Here is a 27,504-nt window from a genome sequence, read left to right on the forward strand (position 1 = left end):
CGTAACAATACAATATGCAGGAACATAAGTGTTATTTAACTGTAAAAAAACATTTCATTCTCCCAGCAGGAAAGAGGATGGAAATGTTAATAGTACTAGCCTTGTCACAAATGTCTCAGATAATGGTGCCGTTAACAGCTGCTGAAAAGCAGTGGCGCTTCAGTGAGCGGAGTGGTACTGATCTAGCGAGGCGTGGGAAAGGGTCTTGTGGGAGAGAGAGAGAGAAAGAAAGATGGAGGAAAGAGAGAGGCGGGATAGAATAAAAAACATCTCCCAGTTAGGTCAGAAAGAACAGCAGTATACATGATAAAAGATGCTATTAAAACAATAGTATTTGAATTTAAATATACTTCCTTTTTGTGTTGATTCAACATGAATTCTGTGATTTTACATTTAAATGTCTATTATTACAACCCCCAGTCTCCTATCCATTATTATAACATGCAAATTGCGATTAATGACAGCAAATTGTATTATAAATTTGTTTTTTATTTTTACTTTTTTATTTACAGTACTAATACACACAAACACACATCATTAGTAGGCATTATTATTTACACTTTTACATTAACTCTTATTTGTTTGTCCTGGGAAAGACATTGTCATTTCACTGCTGTAACCAAAGACTTCAGCACAAGTAAAGTGTTGCTGATATAGCATGCAATTAATTAGCTGTAATTCATTTACCATTGTGCCTTGATTGAGGTGCCTTTGTGTTTTCAAACAGACCCCAGGCAATTATTATTAAGCATACTTTCCATACTGCAGTAGACAGACCCACTTATTTACATCAAAAATGAGGAGTTGCATTTTAAATCAGAGTACGGAAGCGTACGTCATAAGACTAACTGTAAAAAAAAAACATAATGTCCTAGATGCTCCATTAGGCTTTCATCACATCTTCCTCATGCGCTTTTTACATCTCTGGTTAAAAACAGGTGAACTGCCCATCAGTGAGTCTGGTGAGTTGGAACCATAACTGCCATCTGAGGCTCCTCCAGGGGATTGGGCTACACCAGCTTCACTCATGGTGGACATAGGGCCTTCCTCAAAGACATCAGTCCCCAAAGGCCCCGACACCTGGCCCTCCTCTCCATCTTGTGGCTCCATCTTGACTTGAGGAAGGTGCCACAAGGGGGAGCTGCTGACTGCCGTACCTTTGAGAAGATGATAGTTTTTAAACTTTTACAAATCAACTAAAATATTAAACAGTATTCATGTTTTTTTAATGTTTTTTCATCTGTCACTGTCACATCACATCAAAGCCAATAACTATTTTTTGCACCTAACCAAATAACACATAATATACACCATAGCGATCATAGTCAAACAAAACTTGGTTTATGAAATACACTTAGTAGTTATTAATAAACTGTGATTTTAAATAATGTAATGTACTGTGATTTTACAATCACAGTAATGTACTGTGATTGTAAATAATGTACTGAGACTACAAAATTGAACAGTTTGGCCCCACGGTTCAGTGATGTGTCTGGTGTGTTACAAAGGTAAGGCCTACGTCTAAAACGAGTTCATTCATTTCACCAGGTGGAAGAAGAAAATTGGGATTTTGGAAATGTCACGTAAGAATGCAGATGGCCACACCATGCCAGTGCAACAGAGGAAACGGCCAATTTGTTTCAAATTTGGAACATAGCCTCTATTAAATGTCGAAATGTCTGATTGGCTGTTAGTAGCCATTTTGTTGAGTGAGCCAATTCGCACTAAAGGAAATGTGAGCAAATATATGACCACAGATAAGTGCAATAGATTTCATATTTGTGTCTTAAGTAGTTGTCGTGCCTCTTATGGATGACATTTCACGAAATTTGCTGTGCGCCTGAAGAATGTGGTACTGATTAGGCATATCGAGTTTAGTTCAGTTTGGACTTTATACATCACAAGATATTGGTGATGAAGTCTTCATATTTGATCGACTGATGGAACTTTGAAACAGTTTCACAAATGAAAATTCCCTGAACAACTTTTAGTCAGGATGGTCTGGAGATGATGTTTAAAGCTCTCATAAAAGCTCTCAAGGACTGTGGTGATGGTGGCGGCGGCAGCGATTATTGCAATGTATGCAGTGCTGCCATACAAGGACAGTAGGTGAAAATGTAAATTCTATCTACAGACTATCAGATGGTTGATGAGATCCTTTTGGAATCACTCTGATATTGTTTTAATTGAGGTTTATTTGTTTATTTTTGGCTTTGGCTGTGCAATTAGTCCTTTACATTCTAGCCCTGGCAAAAACATTAAGTTTCAAGCCACGTCAAATGCCCTATATTGCCCAGAGCATTACCTGAAACATGAGGAGAGTTCTCTGAATCAAGCCCCCCTGCCATCCTCTCACTAGAGGTCCCCAGCACACCAATGGGCAGGGCCTGGTCACCTGAGGCCAAGTCAGCCTCTGGCTCCTCACTGACAGGGAAAGGAATGTCAGTCATAGGCTCGTCTTTGACCCGCATGGGCTTGGAGTCTTCTAGAGCCTTCTCTGGATTTACAACCCTCTCGTACTCTTCTGAAAGCTCTCTGCTGACCTAGTTGAAAAAGGCAGAGCAACAAACACAAAGAGCAGTCACATACAGTAGATAGTCAGTCTGGCTTCAAAGACAGATTCCAAATTCCAAATTGAATGACAAAGCACTGAGCATGTATTATAGCCATACTGACAGAAGCCATAGCCAAGAATCCTGACCTTCATAGCATCTTAAGCATGTAGATTGCAGAGTGACTTGCCCTATTCAAGTGTTGTTAATTCCACTAGTGTGTCTCACCTGAAGCATGTAGTTGTGGTAGTCCTTGATGCGGCCCTGCCAGAAGCGCTGCAGTGCCAGCACACTGCCAATGCCCACCTCATGGAACACTTGCTCCACCACATCAGGGAATGGGGTAGCACCTAGCTGGGCCTCCCGGTCAACAGCAACACGAAGCAGACAGCTCAGACGCAGGTAGTGCTCATGCACCAGGTCTGTAAGGGTCTCCAGTACACTCTCCTGGGCCAATTCAAAGCCAGCATGAGCAAGAACTGTAGCAACAGACTGGTACAGAAGCTGCCGACAAGAGGGCCAACTCAGTTCCGTCACTGGCTCCCCTTTCCCCCTGAGGCAAAGAGAGATTTTGGTTAAAAGACACACCATGGTTGTTTTAAGAACTAAACAGCCGAACACCAAGTTTACCTTTCCACAATGGCTCCTGTTCAAACAATCAGACCAGATTTAAACGGCAGGTCATGGTGTACAGTTCCAGTTTTGGATTGAACTGCTCTATCTTAAATGCTTACAGTTGTGTGGATCAAAACAAAAACTCAAGACTAGTGTTCAAATCTTGATTGAAATGAGTCAGATTTTCACATTGGAGACAAACTGACCCAATCAGAGGCCTCCGTTGGTCTCGTTCCCTTTCCCTCCTCAGCATGTCTCACTTCCACATGAGAGACACAAAAGGAAAGCTGTCTCTGGTTAAATGACCAATAACAAGCTATGCCACATGCCTTCATGGGTGTTTCTCTCAGGAACCTGTTGCTCACCCATGGGCAGACTACTAAGCACCGAATGCAGAGAAGCCACTGGAAACCGAACATATCCCAGCTTCTTTAGAGACACGAGAGAGAACACAAGGTATATGGCTAAAGGATTTTGATAAGTAAAGTGTGGAAAATAATCCTTAGGAGTTGATAATCATTTATTCGTTATTTGAAATGCAAATCTAGTTTGAAAATATGCTGTATAATCAGTCTTTTATTTCTAAAGTGTATTTTAACATTTTAACAAGGCATAGCAATATTTGTGTTAATTTAGTACACTAACTGCAAGAACATTCAATAAGTTGAAGAGTGCACAATGACTTGTTTGGGACTGGAAATATAAGGTTAAACACTTGGACTTTACTTTGCACATAGTAATCCTTGATTTGGGACTTCTCAGTCTTGACTTGGTTGACTTGATTCGGGACTTCATCGTTAGGACTTGAGACTTAATTGTTACCAATAACTTTGTTTGCTGCTGCAAAAGCATCCCGGCAGAGAGCCCTGGACCAAACCAGCAAGTCCCTGTGAGAGCCTAAGAGCCTATCTAGGACCACTGAGCCCAGAGAGACAAGGTAAGTCCCTGCAAGGACCTGGGAAGCCTCCCCGCCCATCCGGGACCAAACTACCCAGACAACATCATAGGCAGGCCGTTGTGGAGGTGGAATACATCCCGAGAGGACTTGAACCAAGACCGGACCATGTACAGTACCAGTCAAAAGATTGGACCCACCAATCATTTTGATCCTTTTCTACATTGTGGATGAATACTGAATAATCCTCAAAACTATGAAAGAACACATATGGAATTATGTAGTAAACAAAAAGGTGTTATATTTTAGATTCTTCAAAGTAGCCACCTTTTGCTTTGTTGACAGCTTTGCACACTCTTGGCATTTTCTCAATCAGATTCATGAGGTTGTCACCTGGAATGGTTTTTAATAACAGGTGTGCCTTATCAAGAGTTCATTTGTGGAATTTCTTGCCTGTGTTGTGCAGAGGTAGGGTTGGTATAGTGAATAGCCCTATTACCAACTACTGTACTAATCCATATTATGGCAAAAGTCACTCAACAAGTAAAGAGAAACGACAGTCCATCATTACTTTAAGACATGAAGGTCAGTCAATCTGGAAAATTTCAAGAACTTTGAATGTGTCCTCAAGTGCATTCGCGAAAACCATCAAACACTATGATGAAACTGGCTCTCATGAGGGCCGCCCCAGGAAAGGAAACCCAAGAGTTTCTTCTGCTGCAGCCTCAGAAACCGCCAATTAACAGTACCTCAGATTAGAGTAGCAGACAGATCTCAACTACAACTGTTCAGAGAAGACTGCGTGAATCAGGCCTTCATGGTCAAATTGCTGCAAAGAAGCCACTACTGAGGTAGAACAACACAAGGAATGGACATTAGACCAGTGGAAATCTGTATTTTGGTCTGATGAGTCCAAATTTGAGATTTTTGGTTCCAACCGCCGTGTCTTAGTGAGACGCAGAGAAGGTGAGCGGATGCTTTCTGCATCTTTGGTTCCCACCCTGAAGCATGGAGGAGGAGGAGGAGGCGGAGGTGTGATGATTTGCTGGTGACACCGTTCAAGGCACACTTAAGCAGTATGGTTACCACAGCATTCTGCAGCGACATCTGGTTTGTGCTTAGTGGGACCATTATTTGTTTTGCAACAGGACAATGACCCCAAACACACCTCCAGGCTATGTAATGGCTATTTGACCAAGAAGGAGATTAATGGAGTGCTGCGTCAGATGACTTGACCTCCTCAATCACCCGACCTAAACCCAATTGAGATGGTTGGGGATGAGTTGGACCGCAGAGTGAAGGAAAAGCAGCCACCTCTGGGAACTCGTTCAAGACTGTTGGAAAACCATTCCAGGAGACTACCTCATGAATCTGATCTAGAGAGTGCTAAGAGTGTGCAAAGTTGTCATCAAAGCAAAAGGTGGCTACTTTCAAGAATCTAAAATATAAAACATATTCTGGTTTGTTTAACACCTTTTGTATACCAAATAATTCCATATGGTTTATTTCATTATTTTGATGTCTTCAGTATTAAGTACAATGTAAAAAATAAAGGTGAAGGTGTGTCAAAACATTTGACTGGTACTGTATATCGCTGATCTTTACAAATGGCTCTATGCCCATGCGAGCCAGTGACTTTTCAATCAACCTCTTGGCAACATAGGCCCTCTTTAGGAATACAATGAACATCAACTCATATGACTTTGACATCCATATACTTATAAGGCCATAAAATATCTAGATATACGTTTACAAACAGATCAGGATTTTTATGCAAGATATGTGTCCTACACAATTTTTGCGTTTCTTGAGTAGGCTCAACTTACTTGTAGAAGTCGCTTTCTGGGTTGCTATGCCTAAGCTGGAAAGGTAGGCTTGGGACTTTATTGTCTGGGGGTAGCAGGTCGTCTGGCATGGTTGGTGTGGGAGGCCTTGGAGGTAATGGCTCCCCCTCCTCAGTCTTGAAAGTGTTCTGAACATCCGTAGTAGAGGATGCAAGTGGCTGTTGGGCAGCCGCAACGAGACTGCGAAGACGGCGGACGTGCTGGCAGAGCTGAACTGTGTGAATGGTAAGGCTACACGGTTCCGAAGGCACATCAAGCATAGTAGTGGGACGAGGGCGCGGTGCAGAGGGCTGGTGAAGAGGCGGGTCCTGCATCTCGACCTGACGAAACTCTCGCTGCAGCAAGTCGAAGGAGCTTCGACCCGGGGGTGCCGAAACGGCTGGGATCTCCCCCCAGTAACGCATCATTTTGACGGCTGATCACCAGCAATCCTTGTTGGGGAATATCTGCCAATAATAAACAATTGTTGTATTTGCTGTTTTACCTAAAATAATGTGCTAAAATACCGAAGGAAGTGTGTCATGAATCAACACAGATTTGGCACGATAAGTTCGAAAGGAATGAGACTTGTTTCACTAAAAGGCGACACTATAGCAAACAAACTAAATATTTGTTCAAATATCACGCAGGGAGATACTCTAACGTTATTAAAGTCCATCGACCATCACTTCAGAGATTTTCAAAGATTCCAATTAATTTAAGGCTAATTTCATCCTAGGCTTTTCTGTTGTTCATTAGGATGACACACATCTCCACGATGCATGACTGAAATAATAATAATAATAATGACTACAAACTGAATTGTTGGATACTTTAAACACAATAACTTAAAAATGACACATACTCTAGGGCAGCCACAAGCACTACCTCAGAATGATGCGTTGGGAATAATAACAAAGAAGAAAAACAGATAGTTACATTAATATGCGAGAACGTTGTAAAACTTACATTGGCTGATTAACTGAGTCCAGTAAAAATACAAAATGTAAAACTACAATTTTAGTTGCAGCTAAGGACGACAACACGAAGTTTGCAAGATGCATAAACGGTGCATGAAGGGGATTTCAGAGTTCGCCTGTTTGTGTACCGTGGGGGTGCATTGGATTGACTTAAATAGTTCCTGGATATTTTCATGTGTTTAGGAAACAAATATTTTACGTATTGTGACACACGCTTCAACAAACCATTTTACTCTTTCGTTTGGTTGATGGTCTGTGTCCAAGTAATACAGGGGCGAGACATTTTATTAAACAAGACTGCACGGACGAATTAAGTGGTTACACCTCATGTTAACAGATCCCGTCAGAAAATCTCTGACATGAGCTGCACAGATGGAAAGAGACGAAAAGCTAGAAATGGATTTTAACGATAAAGAGACAAACATGAGTAATAGCAGTGGTACCATGGGTGAGTTGAAAGGCGAGAATGCTACCGATACCGAAAACAGAGATGGTCCTTTTAAGAAACCTGCTACATTCGCAGCTCCATCCGTGGCGGGCAAAAGAGGGAACATTTGCTCAGATAAGGAGGCCTCCGTTTCAGGCAGTCAAGTTGTTTCAGTATTCGAGAATGTGAAAAAGAACCATGGACCACATGATGATCAGGAATCACATTCTACAGGCGATGCCTTGAGGGAGAATGTGTCTCCTGAAATTGGAGAAACAACTTCTGATGGCTGTAACAACATTTCAGATGGAGGCACCAGTAGTAGTTTATCTGCGCTAGCGATACAATGTGTCAAACAGAAACATAAAATTCCTCCCCCAGGTAAATTCAAACCAAACCCTCCACTTCCCTACACCGAGCCTCTTTGGGGAGGTGTTGCAGAGATACCATATGCACTAGAAATACTCAAAAACGGTTCAATTGTTGACTCTGTTCCACTTACTCAACAAGGCTATTTTGTAGTTGGACGCTTACCCCAGTGCGATATAGCCCTGGAACACCCATCAATCTCCCGTTACCACGCAGTTTTGCAGTACAGGGGGCAAAGCGGAGAAGTTGGAGAGGTTGGTGAAGAGACCGGTTTCTACATTTATGATTTGTCTAGTACACATGGCACCTTCGTCAACAAGAATAAAATACCTCCGAAAACCTACATCAGGCTAAAAGTAGGACATGTCCTGAAGTTTGGAGTTAGCACTCGACTCTTCATATTACAGGTATGTTTGTTTCCTTTATTCTTTTATATGATACTTATAAAGTTTGCTGTTAAACTACTGTATGTTACAGAGACGAACTTGGGAATTAGAATAGGTTAAAATATATAGGCTGAAACGGTAGGCCTAACGTAGCCTACACTACGGACGACACAGGAGAGGGACAAGCGACCGGCTGCAGTTCATTTTAAATAAGAGTTGGCGATTTACAGCGAAGGGACAAGTGGCCGTTGCAAAGCCAACTACGGGTAGGCAGATAGGGTAGATGTCTATTTTAAACAAATGTAACCTGCATTGTGTGAACAAGCACAGTCCCACACCTGTGTCGAACTCTCAGGGCCGCTGGGTTCAAGGCAAATTAGGCGGAGCCTATATTGCCTACCTACAACAAGCTACCTGACTTTTAAAAAAACACCTGACACATGCCTCCTTAAAGGTTGACCACAAGTTCATATGGTTCCTTGGAGTCTTAATAAAATGTCTAACATACTTTTGGTCAAAATACCACAAGGATAATTTAAAACGGCACCATGTTTACCCTGTCTAAAACAGCCTTGCTCAGAGTTACCTGTTTTTTTACATGCTAATGAGCCAGCTCTCCTCATCAAATCCTCATCAGCATCTCCTTCATCAAATGCGCTGACGCAATTTACTTGTACTGACATCCTGGATAAGCTTATGTTGTGGTGTGCTCATTTGCTGCTGTTTCTCCTTCAGTTTTGTATTAGTCAGCTCCTAGTGCTCTGGTGATGCTCTTTGAGGGCATTATTAACTATGAGCTACAGCATGTAGACAGCTGGAGGCCCAGCTGTGTTTTTCTTCCAGCATTCGCATCGCTGCGACCGTATTGGACCCTTGGTCATGAACCTCTGCTTTTATTTTGGTAGGCAAGAGGCCAAATTTTGCCATCACCTCTGCCAGCCATGTCATTACGTTTGCACCAGAATGCCTCTCCTCAAGAGGCATGGTGGCAAGGTTCAAAGTCTTCAATTGCCAATCTTCACTAATGAAATGGCAGGACACACCAAGGTAGACCTCCGTGCATGACTAGTCAATGGGTTAGTGTGAGGGAGCTTTTTTTAATGGTCTTATTTACCTTAGACTAGAGTATACAGTAGTAAACATTCAGCAAAAAAAATTATTGTATTTACAGTATTGTGGTAATTTTATGCTTTAATCAGGATTAAATAATGAATCAGCGATTATTTATTTTAATTTTTTTGTTATATCACATACAAATTGCTATTTTGTGTTTGTGCACTTGTGCGTGAGTGTGTGTGAGAGAGTTAAACACTTGGATCTTTAGAAAGGTTGCTTCATATTTCTTTTCCATCAAGTGAGTGAATTGAGTTCTGGATGGAAGGGAATATTCAGGGTTGAACTGCCTAATCATTTATTGAAACCCTTTACCATCAACCATGGATATTGGTCTTATATCCTTGGCCAGCATGGTTTGGATTGATGCAGTGAGAGTGTCACTTGCTGGGGAGTACAAGACTGCTTCTTTTGCAGAAAGTGGTCCATGGTAGCATTACTGGCCCAGCTCCTCTTTGCACTGTTTGATATAAAAATACATCTGTCAGGCAAAAGAGTGATACTACTCTTTCAAATATTCCATTGAAAAATGTTCATTCAAGCTATATGTTTGGTTCTTGATTCTAGAATCCTGTGTTTGCATTGAAATGCATTCTAAACACATGTTTCCCCTCTATCTGCCCAGTTTCACAATACATGGAGATGTGCGTTTATTAGGGCTGCTACTTTTTTCCTCAAAAGTAAGAAAACAAATGTAATCATCAGCCTACCACCCAAGGTTATGTTTTTGTTTGTCTGTAAAAAGGATCATGCAAAAACTACCAGCCTGATTTTCATGAAACTTGGTACAACTTGCGAAAAAGCATTTGGACTTGGTGGAGGACTGCGCTTTCTGAGTGCCCTTCTAGTTCATACATATTCATTGCTATTACTTGTCCCTTTAATTGCTGAGCTGAAAGAGTTTAAGAATGATTAATAACAAACACTATTTCTGCATGGCATGTCTGTCTTGTCTGTTAATGTTGCCATGATGTGCAGTCACTGACAGGCAGCACACCAACATACATGTATGCCACGTTTTCCATATTACCATATACTGTAGATTGGACTACTGTATATGACAATAAGGATTTGTTGCAATATTGCGTATTTTCTCGACTATTAACCACACCGCATATAAACTGCATTACAGTATTTCATGTAATTTTATAAAACAAACCTGTGTATTAACTGCAGCTCATTCAACGTCACTGTGTCATGTAAAACTGGCTGAAAAGTGTGTAGCTGCGTGGTGTTTTTTGTACCTCTGTGCATGGGAGAATTGCACCTTATGTGAATACAAGAAATGTCCTAAGGGGTCAGCGAATTAAACATAATTATGACTGGCTACATAAGACTAGATTTCAAACAGATTGCAGCAGTTTTACTGGTAAAAGCTATGTTGATGTGTTTCCAAATATTGTACCCCAGAAAAACACCAGTTATAAACTTCAACGTGTTTCACATAATGTTAGCTTTCAGAATATGCTCATTTTCTACTGGGAGATTAACACTTGTTCCTCTAGTTTATCTTTAGCCACAGCACTTTAGAGTTCCATTTCATATTTTGGCTCCTCAACAAGTTTGTGTATCTGTTACCTTATTGTGCATGTTGAGTGTACAGAAAGTGTTGTTACATCGTTGACCTCCAAGTTGAAAAGCTTGTCTCAAAAAATAAATACTTGAACTTGGATAGCATTTAGTTGTGTTTACAAATAAATCGGCAAGTGTTTGTGCCCCCACAGGGTCCAGAAGCTGACGAAGAAACTGAGTCTGAATTTTCCATCACGCAACTGAGAGAGAGAGCCAAGAAGCAGCAAGAACTTCAGAAGAAAATGATGGGTGATGGATCTGATGAGGAGGAAGAAGAGAAGGATGGTGAAAAAGCTGTCAGAAGCTCAGGCAGGAGCAACACAGATGACGCTGGGTGTTCTTGGGGAATGGGTAAGATTGCTAGTTCCCAATTAACAGAACATCTTCATCACAATATGAAAATCTATACCTGTTGCATACATGGACAGCTGAGCGTATGTTTAAAAAAGAAAAAAAACCTTCAAATGAGCATCTGAACTTGCATCAGGTTCCAGGTATATTCTTTATTGTTCCTATCATTATTAGTGTGGTTGCTCAAGCACACTATTGCTCGTCTAAAGTTGTTTTTCTTCTTCTTCTAAAGTTTGATTTCTTCTTCTTCTAAAGTTTGATTTCTTCTTCCTCCACCCGTTTTTGGGGCACCGCTTCTGCTCCTGGAGAGTTTGATATCGACGCCGTTCCAACGTTGACACGTCTGTTCTGATCCCGCTTGTAAAAACGGTTGCTTTGACCGCTATTATTCTTTTGTTACATTTACATTTACATTTAGTCATTTAGCAGACGCTTTTATCCAAAGCGACTTACATATGTGCGACTCACAATGTATACACATTTTACATTTACACTGATGGCACACTGCACATCAGGAGCAATTAGGGGTTCAGTGTCTTGCTCAAGGACGCTTCGACAGGGAATCGAACTAGCAACCTTCTGATTACCAAACGACTTCTTTACCTCCTGTACCACTGTCGCCCCCATTTTGTTATTGCCATTTTTCATCCTTCTTTTCTCCCATGTAAATGAATGTTCAAATATTCGCCTATTGTGATGTTACTTGCTCCGCCAGCTGTAGACCAGGGCCATCTTTGCCAGCGCTCTGAAATCTTCATTTTAAACAAGCCATTAATAACGTCTATATTTCACCTAGTGCCATTCAGTTTAAGAATCTATCTGCTTAACCATGAAGACCAAACACAAGCCATTAATAAGTAAGGCATGATATATTTATGAGTGTCTATATTTACCCGGGTTAGTTTTAGTCACGAGTTTCCTCGTGAACCAAAAGGTCTAATTCTAATTTTAGCTCATCCTCCATGGTGGAACACGCAGGATCTTTCTTCCCTATTTTAGCGGAGCGCTAAATAACACTAATGGGCGGTGTTAGGCGCAGATGACGCGACAAGGTTTTTAGTTTGATAAATAGGATGCAAAATACCGTGCGCTATATGCGGTTTGGCAAAGGCACTGATTGCGCTGCGGTCGCAATGTTAGTTAATGAGGCCCTCAGTGTGGCCAACAATTTCTATATTGCAAGATATAATTCCGGCGTAATTCCACCTATGCCTGGAGATTTCCCTTTTTGAAGCAACTTGGCTGCCTCTTGTAGCTCCTGTAATGAGATGGTTCATCTAAGCTCTAATAAGAATCATTAAGTTTAGGCAGGTGGAGATGTTTGAGAAAAGAGTTGCACAATGTTTTGTCCAGGGTAAAAGATGATTGTTTTCTCACCATGTTTGAGTGATTCAGCCGCTCTTGCAGCTTTCAGAATAAACTGTCTGGCTCTAGTTCAGCAGCTTGAAAAGTAGACTGTGAGCTACAGACCTATAAAAAAATGTCACACTACACAATGTAGAAATATTATCTCACAACACTGTAATTGAGTGCGCTGAGACGTGTCCGCAACAGTGAAACTAGTCTTATTTGGAGACACCCATGTGATGGTTTGTGAACACAGACTTAAGACTTGGTTTTACAGTGCAAGAGCAACACAAGTTGTGCAATTGTCTAGCTTACAACCAAGGTTTTGGTTTGTCTAATTTTTCTCTTCACCAAGATACGATTGCAGATTAACAACGTTTCAAAACCTCAATTTGCTCTCCAACTGGAACTATAACGTCTGTAACTGTTTTTGTCTGAGGAAAACGTCTGTTTTCCTTTTTTCAGTAACTCTAATGTTTATTTGACGCCTTTCATTTACTCAATGCTTTTTCTAATGACTGCCTACAGGAGACGAGGCAGCCCCAGAAGATGAAAATGAAGAGAACCCATTTGCAACAGAGTTCCAAGAGGACCAGGAGGCGGCCTACCTCAAAGATCCCAAGAAAGCACTTCAGGGCTTTTATGATCGTGAAGGTAGTTATCTTTTTTAATTTTTATTTAATTAAAAAAAAAAAATTTAGTGACATTATATAGACTTGTCCAAAGTACAGACCTCTAGACCCAAATGTGACCTTCAGACATATTTTAAATAGCCCAAGTGCAACTTGTCTTTTAAAATATGTTGTAGATGGCTTGAAGGTAGACAATACTGTACAGTTAAATAAAACTTTAGGTTTTTGGCATTTGATGTGGTACATTCTGATAGCTAAATGTAGAGAAACAAGCTTTTTGTGTCTGAGCAGAGTTAAAGATTATATTTGAATTAATTAACCTATTAGGGTATTTAGGATTGTAAATGATTGATATCAATTTCTAGAGTAGTTGATTTCAGTATTTCCATCCACTGAGGTACATGAGGTGAAACTGAGGGAAAAAATATTGTCATCGAAATGAGACTTTATGTAAATGACGCACAATGTGTAGGCCATTTCCATAAAGTTTCATTTCGATGACAATATTGTTTTCATATATTTAATAGCCTGGAGTGCCAGCTCCCAGCAGTAGGAAGTGACCAGTACATTTCTGAATGACATTTTGTGAAACACTGACTGGCTGGTTTCTTGAACCTACTCCTCTCTTTTGCATGATCCCAGGGGAGGAGCTGGAGTTTGAATATGAGGAGAAAACCCACGGCTCTTGGCTTTGCAGAATCAGGTAAGACTAGGCTCCACACTTGTAGTATCATAAGCTGGTCAGAGGTGAATACAATTTTTCAAAAGCAGGAAAAGCAGGGGCCTTTTTCGTTCTGGAAAGTGTTGGATCTCCCAGGGCCTGATCGGCATCATGAATGAAACTGTGTGCAGGCAGCGTGGTGTGCTTGGCCACTGGGAGCAGGCTTTTAGAAGGTACGGCAAGAGTGAACAATTTGCAAAACAGAGCGAATTTCAGGGTGGTAACTGATATATCTTACTTCGGCCCCCGAAGTCCTTTGCAGCCCCATTCTGTCAGCAGGACCTGGAAGCCAAACGGCAACAAACACTAACAAACAGCAACACTGGGTTCTGTTGGGTCGGTGTGTTTGTTACTTACTGTTAGCCTACTTTAGCCCCTTCCTGTCCTGATTTTTGTTCATGCTTCTTTTTTGAGAAACCTAGAATAAGCTTCTGGTTGTTCCCCAAACCCCTACACTAGTGGAGGACATGCATATTATCAACAAATTTAGCTTAGGCACTACAGCCAGTTGACAATTATCAGTAGAAGCTTTATCATGTAGGCTAATGGTTGGAAGTTGTTGAATGAGTCTCATCTTTTTAAGTCTCAGTTTGTTCATTTGTCTCTAGAAAATGTACCAGTCACCATTTCATTTCTGGGTCTGCAACTACATGCTTTAATACATTGGAATATTGGAATACAGGCACCAAGAGATGATGATCAGTTTGATAATCGAAAAAAACAGCCTTGGTACATACATTTTTTGGTAAAGCATTGTACAATGCAAATTGGAAAATGGAGGCTCTACTTAGAGAATCAGCTTCATGTCAACACCATGTTCCATTCGACTTTGTGAATGCCGTGTGTCCAATGAAGGGTTCTACAGAAGGTGTGTTCAACATCCGATGACTATTGAATCAAATACTGACCTTCTTGACACATGAAAGGACTCATTACCCATGAAATATATAATACAGAGGTTTAGTATTGTAGAGTGTTTAAGGACTGGACACATTGACGCATACAATGTCTTCCAACTTCTATCTGTGGACATGTTGGTGGTGTTTGTATGCCCAGAATACCGTTCAACTGGTATTGCTAACATCTCATAACAATTGCAAACAACAACAGATGGTATTGCATTTGTTTTCCGACTTGTTACTGGAATGTTGTCAACTCGGGTGTGATGTCATTCCCATTTCCGACTTCCGAGGTAAATGGAACACACCATAAATGCCAACACTTTCTTACTGTCAAGTAGGCCATTATCAGAGCATCATGCTTGTCTCCACGCTGAAATAAACTTCAAAATCTTGACTACGTCTTCTGGTCACATTAGATTTCGTCAATTTGAATTTCTGTTTACCTCAAATATCAACCTTGCACCAGAATTGTAGACCTTTTAAATGTATTGACTGTAAAAGGTTAGTGTTGACACAATGTTGTTAGGATAAAGAAAGACATAATTACTTATTTGACCTTATTTGAAAATCAAATGTTTATGTAATATGAAAATTAAAAATAATATGAATACACAACCCTCCAAGTTCCAACTTTTGTTGAGTGTATATGGTCATGTAAAGGAGATAAACACACATGAGTAACAATAACAAAACAATAACAACAAACACACATGAGTAACAAAAACAAAAAAAGGCTGGTACAATTTATACTCCAAGAATGAGGTAACAATTCACAGTACAAATCCTTCAAGTCTTTTTTTTTTTTTTCAAGACCTTACACCTGCATTTTTCTCAATAAAAGATGGAAACAGTGAAATAACTGTTACTGGCAGCTAGTTAGCTTGCTAGTTTGAGACAAAAACTGTTATTTTTGTATTCCAATGGGGTAGATTTTTCAATGTTATTCATCAAACAGAAATTGAGCCATCACTCCTCTACTGCTAAGTACTGTTCGTTCGCTTAATTTTTCTGTTTCCTACTCTCACATACAGCCTGCCTGTGGATGACGTTAATGGCAAGCAACTGGTTGCTGAGGTAACTCACACAGGAAAAAAGAAGGAGGCAGCTATCCAGTGTTCCCTGGAGGCTTGCCGTATCCTGGAAGCCCGAGGTCTGCTCAGGCAAGAAGCAAGTGAGTTTTCACAGCCAGCGTGCTTGCTTTTGTTTAACTTACCAATCAGTGTCAGACTCCTAGGTTTTTTTTGTTTGGTTCTCTGAAACCTTTGAAACACCTTTTGCCTATATTTGAGTTAATGTGCAAATTATGAATTTTTAAAGCAGCACTTTTGAGGTATGCAACTAGTTTTGGGTTCATCTTCAAATTCATGTGAAGGAACGATAAACACATGTGGTGTTTCCACCAGGCATCCAGGTTACGCACTATGTAGTTGTGTGTGGGCCGGAACACCCTGCGGTAATGTCAGTTAAGCTTTCACAGCGCCGGCTAAATCACCAGAACTCACCAGTTAGCATACTGACCAGCTTTTTCAGTGCCAGCTGGGCTGTTGGTGGAAGGTTTACGCATGTCTCTTAGATTGTTAGCTTGCTAGTTACAGACCAGAACTCCTTACTGATGCTTTAAGCTGGCAATACAACTTGTGTGTATCCTAATTAAGGATGTGCAACTGGACTGGAAGTATTTTGTTTTCTATTGTAGACCCTCTAAACAGGGCTGATTTGAAGTTCTAAAAGAGATTACTGACTCTGTAGAATACTGGCACCATTCGACCTCTCTTAGTAATGCACAGGCTACTGTTGCTAACCCCCTGAAGTCTGCGTCGCTGAAGCCAAGAAAAATTACGAAATCAGTTTTGTCTGAGATCTCAAATCCAATCTTTGCACCACATTGTCACAACAAAGTGATAATAGCGTTGAGATGGCGTTTTCCACTGACAAATAAAATGACTGTTTGAAAAGAACCTGAAATTAGTCAAATATTCAGGTATTCAGCGTAAACACCCACCCCGTCATTAGTTTTTCTCCCATTGATACCTTCTGATACCACAATGACTGGGTCAGAAATGTTAGATGGCCATTTATTTGTTCATATGACTCAGTTTCCTTTTGTGTTCCCATACTCAGTTTCTTTTTGTGTTCCCATACTCAGTTTCTTTTTGTGTTCCCATACTCAGTTTCCCGCAAGAGAAAAAAGAAAAACTGGGAGGATGAGGACTTTTATGATAGCGATGACGACGCCTTCCTGGATCGGACTGGCACTGTGGAAAAGAAGAGGAAAGAACGCATGAAGAGACTAGGAAAGGTTGATGATCGGCCAGATTCCTATGAAACACTGGTGAGCTCTCCTATACATTTTTCTCCTGAAGCTGAATCTGTCCCATTTGTCTTTGCCTATTTGACTCATAGAAATGGCAGTTTTTGCAATTGTACAACCTTTTGTTATAGCACTGAGAGACCATTCCCTTCCAGCTTCTCAGTTTCACTAAAAGCTGTCCAACTGCCATGATTACTTCAAACACCCTGAAAACCCCTCTTTAAAAATATGAATTTGCTTCTTTAGCAATATCTTCTAAATAACACAGTTGAGTGTTCTAACAGCTACTAGTAATAATGTGTGCATTTTTCTGGCTCCGGTTGGTTGCATGTTGGTTGGTGTATTGCTGTCCAATTTGTTTTGGGTTTGGCTCGACAAACTGGTCAAAAATGGTATTCCACCAAACTTTCACCTGCCGTGGAAGGATAGTCTTGTAAGCTATAAAAGAGCACTTTCTGATGTGCAATCAGCGTAGTACTCTTCACTGATGTGCAATAATAGAAGCATCCCAAGGTGTCCCAACCTAACACTGTTTCTAGACGAACACAAAAAACACAATACAATCCAACACTCTGAACTAGAATTTGAAATGTTGAAAAACATCTCCTCTTATCTGATCTTATCCTTCAAGAGACTGAAGTGTATGGTGTTGAACATTGATTTAGGCTGAACATATGAAGATATGAGCCCATGTCCTGACTTCTCTGCTTCTTTTTTAGACCTTGAAGTTGGCTGAGGTGGAGAGAGAGATAACAGAAACAGAGATCAAACTCAACTCTTCAGGGAAAAGTGAGCTTGGCAATATTATATTCTTTTGATTTAGTGGTTTATCATAACACTTTATATAATAATATATCATGGCAGCAAGGTTCGAACTGATGATATTTTTCATCACAGAAGCATGTTATCACATTTGTGCACTCTAGTTAATACAGCTTGGCTCTCTCTGTACTGTGTGAATGTGGATGCAGGTGGTGCCAAGACTTCATCTGATGACCCCCTGGATGCCTTTATGAATGTGGTGTGTAGTGAGAGCAAGCTGGATGGAGTGGAAAGGAAGAAGCTGCATATTCATATGGCTGAGCTTCGCAAGGAGGCCCAGCGCCTGCACAGACTGGTGGATCTTACACGGCCCACTCAACTTCCCTCTCTGCAGACATGGTGAGTGGCTTTGGCTGCCATACCTGCACATATATTCACACACACACACACACACACACACACACACACACATATATATATATATCTATATATATATATATATATATATATATATATATAGATATATATATATACACATGTATATATACATACATACAAACAGGCTCTAAATTACCATTCATGTCACGTTAGATTACATTCACATGTACATCTAGAAACAATTCTCTCCAAAGTGAATTGTAATTGTTTAGATGCCAGGTGAAATCCAGCACCACTAAAACATAAGACTAATGAAGCACACCTGACAAAATAAGAATAAGTATTGAACACCACTTCATATTAATCAAAAGAACCCAAAAAATGACATTTCATGTCAAAACATTAAACCCAGAGACGAACGAAACACTTTCTCTTTAAGACAATAAAAACAGGAACATATCTCCGCATGGTAGGCCTGTTTCAGCCTTGATAAAAAATGGGGGACATTTTTTTTTTTTTTTTTTTAAACAGAAACAGTCTATGAACAAAGGAAATATATCATGGAAGTTCACCTGAAACAGTTCACCTCAAGGAGATAGAACACTTTTACAAATGATGTATCTTCCAGAGTTGGGCCATGAGATTCGTATGACTTAAGTTCACGTCTGAGACTCGTATGACTTAAGTTCATATTTTATAAAAAAAAATTGTCATTTTCTGGTCTTCATGACATTCCTTTTGAAGAGGCTTTGTCTAAGATTGGGATGCGGGGACCATTTGACTGAGCAAAGATGTTAACAGCCCTGTGGGATATTTATTGTTCCAAGGCCATTGGACCCTGAACTTGTGCTATGGTCATTAATGTTAGATGGCCTTATATTTGTACATATCAGTGGAGTAACAAGGCTTTTATGCTTATATCATACCCAAGACTGGCTTAGAGTATTACCTCAAGTGACCAAAACAGTGCATCACTGTGGTTCAGTGTGTTTTTGCACATATTCCATCACAAGTTAAAAATTATTTTTATAGGAATGTGACTTACACAAAAATACGACATACATACTACTGCTTTACATTTGATTTTAGAACCACTGTTAAATGATTCATGTTTGGTCCTCGATCATTCTAAGAGGACACATGTAACTCCTCTGCTGGTCACGCTTAACTGGCTCCCTGGAGCTGCTAGAAAAAGTCCCTCACTCTGGCCTATAGCACAGCCACTGAATCGGCACCAGCTTATTGATGAGCGTCTGTTGTCTTTGCCTTCTCTCTTCTTCTCTCGCAGTCAAGACTCGTTTGTGGTGGAATGATCTACCTTGTGCTGTCCGTTCCAGTGACAGCCTTGGTACATTTAATAAACTCACCTTTTTAAACATCATCTCTCTAATTAGTTTTTACTTTATACAATTTAATAATAGCTTTGATATTTGGAATAAAAAATAGGAATGGAATCCGTTAAATCACACAGTGTTAATTATGTTGTCTAATTCAAAATAATATTGGTGTATTTAATGGATTCATAATAATTATTAATAATTTTTGGTGATATTCATATTTGTGTATGACCATCGATGTAGGCTATTATGAGCTTTTGTATTCCTCCATATGATGATTACTTACTTACTTATGAACTGCAACAATTTTTTGTGTATATGACCTATCACATCTGTAGACAGATAAGGGATTGTTCCCCATCCTCGTCATTGACATCCAAATATCTTTTCAAAGAAAGGGGAAAGGCGTGAAATAGTTGTGAAATGATATTCAGTAGGTTGTACATTCATGTCTTGTATTACTTTACTGGTCCAGTGGAAGCTCATCGAACCAAGAGAAGCCAAAGAAAGCAACTTTCCCCATGTTTGGTGCCATGAAGGGAGGGAGCAAGTTCAGACTGAAAACTGGAACCATCGGGGTAAGAGCTCCCTCAGTTGTGTGAATCCCTTACGCATCAGTCTGTCCTTTGGGTAGGGATGGGAATCGAGATTGATGAGAATCGATGCTTGCAAAACGTCTCTTTCGTCAAAGGGGGGAAAAAACTACCATTACGCCGAAACATTTGTCCATACTACATGCAATAACTTTGCAGGAATGTCACGTTTTTGAGCGCTACAGAGTGACGATAACGTTAATGAATCTCAACCAAGCAACAGCAGCGCGGCTAACGTTAGTGCTTCATCTGTTAATATCGAAGGTAAACTCTAACAGTCTATTGTGTTAGTGCCATTGGTTTCATTGTGTAAACCAGCTTTCACTATTTGTTTACACTTTTAAAAAAAACACAGCACTGTAATTGGCAAGTTCAAATATTATTTAGCATAGCGGTTCTCAAACTCTGGTATATCAAAGACCACTAAACTGCCACAAATTAGACCAGTGAGGGATCCCTATTGGATAAGATTATTTTCCAGGCTCCCCCATCAGATTTTTGAGTTTAGATGTTTTATTACAAAAATTGTATGAAACCCATTACCAAATCAGTCATACATTCTGTTTCTTATGGTTGGAATTCTAGTCAAAACAAATACTTTTTTTCTTTCTTGAGACCCCCTAGCACCCCATCAAGGAAAAGGGTCCCTAGGCTATGGGTCGCTGGACCCTACTTTGAGAGTTTGTTGACCTATTCTTAGGTTTGTTTTTGGTTATTTAAAACATGTAAATGTATACATACATACTGTATATGCAGTGCATCATCTATTCAGAGAATATTATATAAAAGAAAATGTATGTAAACAAACCTGTTTGTACTCTTTTTTTTTTTTCCTTGCCCAAAAAGAATCGATAAGGAATCGAATCGATAAGCAAGAATCGTTATGGAATCGGAATCGTTAAAATCTTTGGGATCTATTTGTCTGACTCTCCCTCCCTGATTTGCTCTCTGTCTCATCAGAAAGTGCCTCCAAAGCGAGCCAATCTCCCCCCTGAGCTCTTCAACATGAAGGAGATGCTCCCAGGGGCTGCGGAGGAGGAAGAAGAGGACATGGAGGAGGATCCGCAGGACAATTGTAATCTAATCCAAGTTAAAACAAGCTTGCTGTCATTTTGGTTACTGTGATCATCCTTCAGCTAACTTCTTGACTACTTTTTCAGTGTCTATAGTAAGGGGAGATCATGAGACCAATGACATGCCTATGTCAGACAGAGTTGAGAAGGAACACCATCATAACCCAGAAGACACAATCAGGCCTGATCCAGGTAAGTGTTGAACTGTCAATGAACTGTCAATGAACTGTCAATGAACTGTCAATGAACTGTCAATGTCGGGGCCATTAGACAAATAGCAACATGTAGCCATCACTCAGTCCGTCCCCCATGCTCTCTCTCTCTCTCTCTCTCTCCTCTCTCTCTCTCAGTCTGTTCCCCATGCTCTCTCTCTCCTCTCTCTCTCTCCCTTGCCCACCCCTCTTCTGGGTGACTGATTTTCTTCTTATACGGCTCCTCAGAATGTTGCAAAAAGTTCCATTGAATTGAATGGGCTATCCCAACATTCAGAGGTCTGATATTTCTTTATATAGACCGCTGAAAAAATTGAATGACTGCTTTTATTTTTCAATTCAATTTATTTGATCAAGAGGGACATTGTACATTCATGTAAATGCACCCAATTAGAGCCAAAAGGCTAGTTTCCATTGGCAGTCCCCCTGCCAGTGGCAAGATTGAGGGAAAAATAACAGCATAACATGAGGAGAGGGGAGGAAAAAGGGCGACCCCCAGACTATGCTCCTAGAGGAGTACAGTGTGGGAACAGGAAAAAACACCTCAGCACATAAGCACATACATTTTACAACATGACAGAAACATGACATGACTTGCAACGGGGAGGGGGGTGGGGGGATGGAGGTAAGCCAGCGCAAACAAGCAGCAATCCGGTCCTGCAGCCATGGTAGGCGCTGGACACAGACCCGCCTGTCACACTGGGGGTACGAAGCAGGCGTGGGATGGGGGTCGTGGGGGGGTGATTGCATATCTGTATATAATATGTACGTGTGTATGTATGTATGTATGTAGAAAGTTTGTGTATGAGTAGGCCTGGATTGTCGCCTTCACTTAGGCCACAATCAGTCAGATTCTCAGTCCGCAGGATTGACATTGCCATGGATACAGCCTTGATCAGGTCCCAGACAGAGACAACAATCCACAGGTGTCTGTGGAAAGGGGGGAGGGAATGCAAGAGAGTCTCACTGCAGCGCTCTCCAGGGGAGTTGTTGTTCCGTGCTGGTTGAGGGGGCCGAAAGCAGATAAGATTGGGATTGTTTGGTCTCGCGAGTAGGCGCATTCCAATTTGCTCGTCTACTCTTTTTCCCGGTCTCCGAGTCGATCCAATTTCCTTTTGCAAAGCCGTGAACCTCTCTGTGTTGTTATCCAAATCACGGTTAATAGCCGCCAGGATGTTATCCATATTCCGGTGCATAGCCACAGTCTGAGTGCCAACAGCTCTGCCCATCGCATCAATAATTTCGGGCAGCCTTAGGGGGCTTTTGACAGCTGTCACCGTTTCTTTAATTCTTCGATAAACCAGCGCAGTGCCTAATCCAATCAGCAAAAATCCTGTAATCACAGTTCTGAATAGGTAGATGTTCTCAATGTCCTCCACGGAAAGGGCCGATAGCTTGTCAACTGTTTGGGCAAAAATTACAAACATTTTTATGGGAAGTTGGTTTTAGCAGGCACATGATCCCAGCTTATTATTACTCACAAGTGGAGGATTGCCATCTAGTAAATGATCTAGCACTTCTCTAGCCACATTCTTGTGACGTAAAAAAATCTTTGACCCCCTGCATCACTATCGCATTCTTTGGATGCACTCCAAATGTCATGACATTTTGTCCATTTCAATATCTCAAGAACTGCTGAAGATAGAATTTAGAATTTTGAATATATGTTCTACTTGAATTTGAATGTATGCTGTACTTGGCATTTGCTCACATCTCCTCAGGTTCCATTTGGCTTGCTCAACAAAATGATTGTCGGGGTTAGCAAGGCTTATCAAATATGTTTCTATTGTGTGTGTGTGTGTGTGTGTGTGTGTGTGTGTGTGTGTGCACACAGTCCACCTCTGAAACCTTGTTTCTGTTAAAAGAGTGAGATGAGCACCTTGTTACCTTGACTTTTTCACTTTTGCAGACTCTGAAAAAGAAGATTTGGAAGCACCAAGAAAACAAATTCCAAAGAAGAATAAAGGGAAGGTTATCGGCCCTTCCAGGGTAAGCACCCTCTTTGCACTTGAGCTGTTTAATAGATTGGATATTTTAAGAGTGAAATGGACTGAACTTCCTCCTTCGTTATACCACAATACTGACTTTGTTACAATGTGGATGTTCAGTGATGTATATTCGGCAGGGGCAATTGTACCAGGTGCTCCTAACGGTTGTTGCTTGACCAAATTCCTGGCAGAATGTTATTTAACCATTGCCTTTTTAAGTTACTGTTATACTGATTTAGCATGAAATGAGTTTTTTAGTGGTTGCTGGTAGTGTACTGATTACTGTTCGATTACAGTTTTATTGGCTCTATATTTTTTGCTGCTTGCAGCATTTAGTATAATAGCCATTTTATATATATTTACCCAGATATGCATTCTCCATTCCTCACAGCCCTCCAGTACCCTGTCAGCTAAGTACCCTGAGGATGACCCCGACTACTGTGTCTGGGTACCACCAGCAGGTAACAGAAACAGCATCTAATACTCAGTGACTGTACTATGACGGTGCATGGCATACATTTTAATGGCTTCATATATAGTTTGTGAAAAAGAAAGAAAAAATACATCCAAAGGAAAGTCCCTAGGTGGGGGTAAGGATTACTGGCTTGATTCACAATAGTCTTGGCATTGTTCTTGGTGGAGAAGGAGAGAGCTAAGGTTTGAGACAGGGAGAAGGAAAATGCACTACTATTTCAAAGTTAGTTGTGCAGCTGCTTTCTTGAAGATCAAATGATGTGCCACATTATCAAAGCTCTGTATGTATAACATAAGACAAAACCTCTACTGATGCTTTTCTTTTTGTTAATTGGCATCAGACTCTCCTTAGACCAGTGGCAGTTAAACAACACCACATACACTTCAAAATACACCACAAGCATTACAGAGAGACTTTCCCGCAACCACCACGACTGAATGCCAAATCCAATAGCGTTCTTCAGCTATACGTTGGCCCATTTGCTGGTCGGTCTATGTATGCCATCTTATGCCCCTTTGATTTTGGTGCCTCAGGTTTATTCATGTGCCCCCAATTTGTGTGAGCATTTCAGCCCTTTCCACTGGCTATCTCCTTTAGCAGCCTCGGACAACTCCTTTAAAGCTACTTTGAGTGTCCATCCTCGAAAACCAAAATCCGGCAGAAGCGACGTGGTTGATTTTAGCTACAAAGCCTGTAACACCTATCTCCACTTGCCTTGTGTGTGCATGCCAACCTTGTTCGCTCGCTTCTGCCACATGTCCTGCATAGTTTAGTTTTTTCCCTTCAAAGGCTTCCTCATGGCATCTTTGAAAGGAGTTGTTAACTCCATAAAGTAAACAATGCCCTCGCACTCAGAATACAATGCCATGTCCGGTCTCATAGCAATGCATTGTGGGACTTGGAATTGCCTTCTGCCATCAGCCAGCAATCTTGATCACGCTTTACTCCCAGAACCCCTGGTTTCCACCACTCTCACCCTCTAGCACAAAATCAATTCTTCTGTCCGTGTCATATAGAATTGTAGGCAATGCACTTAAAAAAAAGAAATATTATGGGGAAGGGTATTCATTTGGACCCCCCCCCCCCCCCCGCCCCAATGTCTATACCATGGTTACGCCCTTGCTGATATATACTAACAGTATATTACTACAGCTTTTCCTTTTGTTCATGCGGAGAGCAGCCATCTTGAATTTTGAAGTCTGGGTTTGTGAAGTTCCTGTGGGAATTTGCGACTGGAAACTCGGATATTCCATCCCCAGTTCACATAAAACGCACCATAAGACCTAATATATTTCAGTAACAGTTAATATTGGCTCTTAAGTTGATGCGTGTCACCCGCCATCAGTGGCCGTTGCTCTGTTAAAAAGAAGTATACTTTTTAATGTTTTATGTTTTAATCAGGCACCACCAGTGCACCTAGCCCTGAGCCTTTGGCTACAACTGCTTGTACTACTGACATCTTTGCACACGGTTTTCATGTTGCTTTGTTCAATAGTGATAAGTGTCCGTCACTTTCTGTCAAAAAATGATTGATAACCCCTTTTTGATTGATAATCTACTCATCCGTTTAGATTGACGGATCAATTTGATGGACAATGTGTCTTTTTTCCCGTACTGATTTAGCAGGAAATGTGTGATTGTTGAGATGTGGGATCACTTAAGTGTGTGTTGCTTCTAATGTGTCTAAAAGCACACTGCTGTAACCTGGACCCGAACGAAGGGGCCTGTAGATCTTAAGTCCCCCAACTGAGCTACTTCGGCTTGTTGTTCATTGTGCCCACAAGAAAAATGTCTGCATCTGTGGTAAAAAAGATCCTAGGTCTCACTCCTATTTCCGTTGTTCTAGCTGGTTATTTGATGGCTTTTGCACCATTGATTGGCAACCCCCCTGTCAGTTAGATGGACAGTTGTTTGGACATTTGTTTGTCAGTTGGATATACATGGTTGGGATGCTGCTGCCAGCTAGGTCACCACTGTTGTTGGTGTTTGTAAGGTTTTTGCGGGCCTTTGCAGTAGTTGGCTCACTAGTTTTTGACCAAAGCACCCTACTGCTGCTTTAACCAAAGTAACTACACTAAAATGAAATGTCAATGAATCATTCAGCGTAAGCTACCTGGGCCTGTATGCAAACATGTTCTGGACTACTGGCATTTCCTTTAGTTGAAAGGGTGATTTGGAGACAAATATTTTACCCATCACAATCCTGAAGGTGCTGGGTTCAAACCCTGCATTCAGAGATCTGCTGGGTTGAGTAGATAAGTACTTTTGTGTCAACAAGAAAGAAGTGTCTCAAGAGAATTTGTTATTACCACTTACAATTTTGTATCACTGTCATCATTATTAATGTTATTTTTACAATTGCTACAACATTTAACAAAAAGCTTCAGACTTTAATATGATTTTTGTCACTTGGATGCATGCACAAAACTGTTCTACTAAGTATTAATATATAAGGGTTGAATAAATACTGTGCAAAAGTGTTTCACAAAACATTTATCTTAGACAGTTGTTTTCCATCCAAATATATTTTATATTTTCAAACACGCTTTGTATTCCAGTTAGACATTTAGAAAGAAAGAAAGTAACACAGTAACAGACCACACTGCTGATTGAAAAACTAAAAGCCATCAGATCAGAACTGTCATTACATGTAGAGACCTAAAGAATCAAGACTGTCTAAATCCACTGAAGAGCTGTGGAAGGTTCTCCTGAATGCTTGAAACAACCTACTTGCCAAGTACCTTAAAAAAAACTGCAAGTGTAACTATAGGCAAATTGAAGGTTTTGAAAACAAAGGAAGGTTGCACTTAATATTGATTTGATTTTGTTTGTGTTTTTGTTTACTGCATGTTGTTATTTGAAAAACTGAAAACTATTCATACCATTATTTTTTAAAGCGTCCTTACATTACAAAATGTTCTTCACAAATGCCTAAAGCTTTTACACAATACTGTATGTAAGCTCTATATTCAATTGTATTTATTTTTAAAGTTAATAGACATAGTTTGCCTCTTTGTTTGTACCCTAAGAAGTACAGTGGGGACCTGGTGCATCGCAACATTCAAAGAATCTGGTAGTTAACTTTCTCTCCTTATCTTCCATGTTTCCTGTGTATACAGGTCAGTCTGGGGATGGCAAGACCCATCTCAATGATAAGTACGGCTACTGAGGATATTGGCTCTGAAGAATGTCAAATACTGAGTTACCAAATGATCTTCAATGAACCCTACCAGGCTTCAGTTCATCTTCCTCCTCCTCCTGCTCCTGCTCCTTGTTTCTCTGTAAGCCCTCTTACACCAAGAGAGAAGGTTCGCCTTTCTGGATGCAGTTCACTCAAAAAGATCAAAGCCTCTGTATAACTGTTCTCTGTATTGTGTCAAAGCACTGTATTCATTTCATTTTCATTGTGGTAAAGGTCTTCCTAGTTGTTTGACAGAATATAGGAGTGTGTGGAAACATGTGTGGAAAGAGGCCTCTGACTGTCACAGGTTTTTGTTCAGGCCTGGCACGTTGTTTAGTCCAACTCCTTGTCCTGTGTCTGTGCTTATGTGTTTTGACTTGGTCAGAGAAAAGCAGGGTAGGTATCCGTATGTCCCATTGTAAATCTCCAGAACTCCCTCTAACATGTAATACATTTTTGAGAGTTAATGTAGTGTCTCTTTTGATAAATAAATGAAAGTCAGCCATTGA

The 27,504-nt window shown here is 40.6% G+C and overlaps 2 protein-coding genes across 3 annotated transcripts; one reads left to right on the plus strand and one right to left on the minus strand.

The window, feature by feature from the left end:
- Nucleotides 1-471: 471 nt before the first annotated feature.
- Nucleotides 472-7,935, minus strand: supt7l (SPT7 like, STAGA complex subunit gamma). Of its 2 annotated transcripts, none has more exons than XM_031580015.2 (5): nt 7,827-7,935; nt 5,889-6,352; nt 2,781-3,105; nt 2,306-2,543; nt 472-1,157 (listed from the first exon to the last, which is right to left on the minus strand). In XM_031580015.2, the coding sequence occupies exons 2-5, from the start codon at nt 6,311-6,313 to the stop codon at nt 895-897; spliced, it is 1,251 nt and encodes a 416-aa protein (XP_031435875.1). In that variant the 5' UTR covers nt 6,314-6,352; nt 7,827-7,935; the 3' UTR covers nt 472-894. The 2 variants fall into 2 exon arrangements, with proteins under 2 accessions (XP_031435875.1, XP_012693574.1); XM_012838120.3 differs by lacking the exon at nt 7,827-7,935 and adding an exon at nt 6,855-6,989.
- On the plus strand, nt 7,184-27,504 carry LOC105909478 (solute carrier family 4 member 1 adaptor protein). The gene is made up of 14 exons (XM_012838114.3): nt 7,184-8,068; nt 10,885-11,083; nt 12,959-13,084; nt 13,705-13,765; nt 15,717-15,856; nt 16,857-17,017; nt 17,716-17,785; nt 17,968-18,157; nt 19,949-20,051; nt 21,027-21,141; nt 21,227-21,331; nt 23,261-23,340; nt 23,731-23,800; nt 26,934-27,504. The coding sequence occupies exons 1-14, from the start codon at nt 7,238-7,240 to the stop codon at nt 26,981-26,983; spliced, it is 2,301 nt and encodes a 766-aa protein (XP_012693568.1). The 5' UTR covers nt 7,184-7,237; the 3' UTR covers nt 26,984-27,504.

Source organism: Clupea harengus, chromosome 14 (genome assembly GCF_900700415.2).
Source record: "Clupea harengus chromosome 14, Ch_v2.0.2, whole genome shotgun sequence".
Lineage (NCBI taxonomy): Eukaryota > Metazoa > Chordata > Actinopteri > Clupeiformes > Clupeidae > Clupea > Clupea harengus.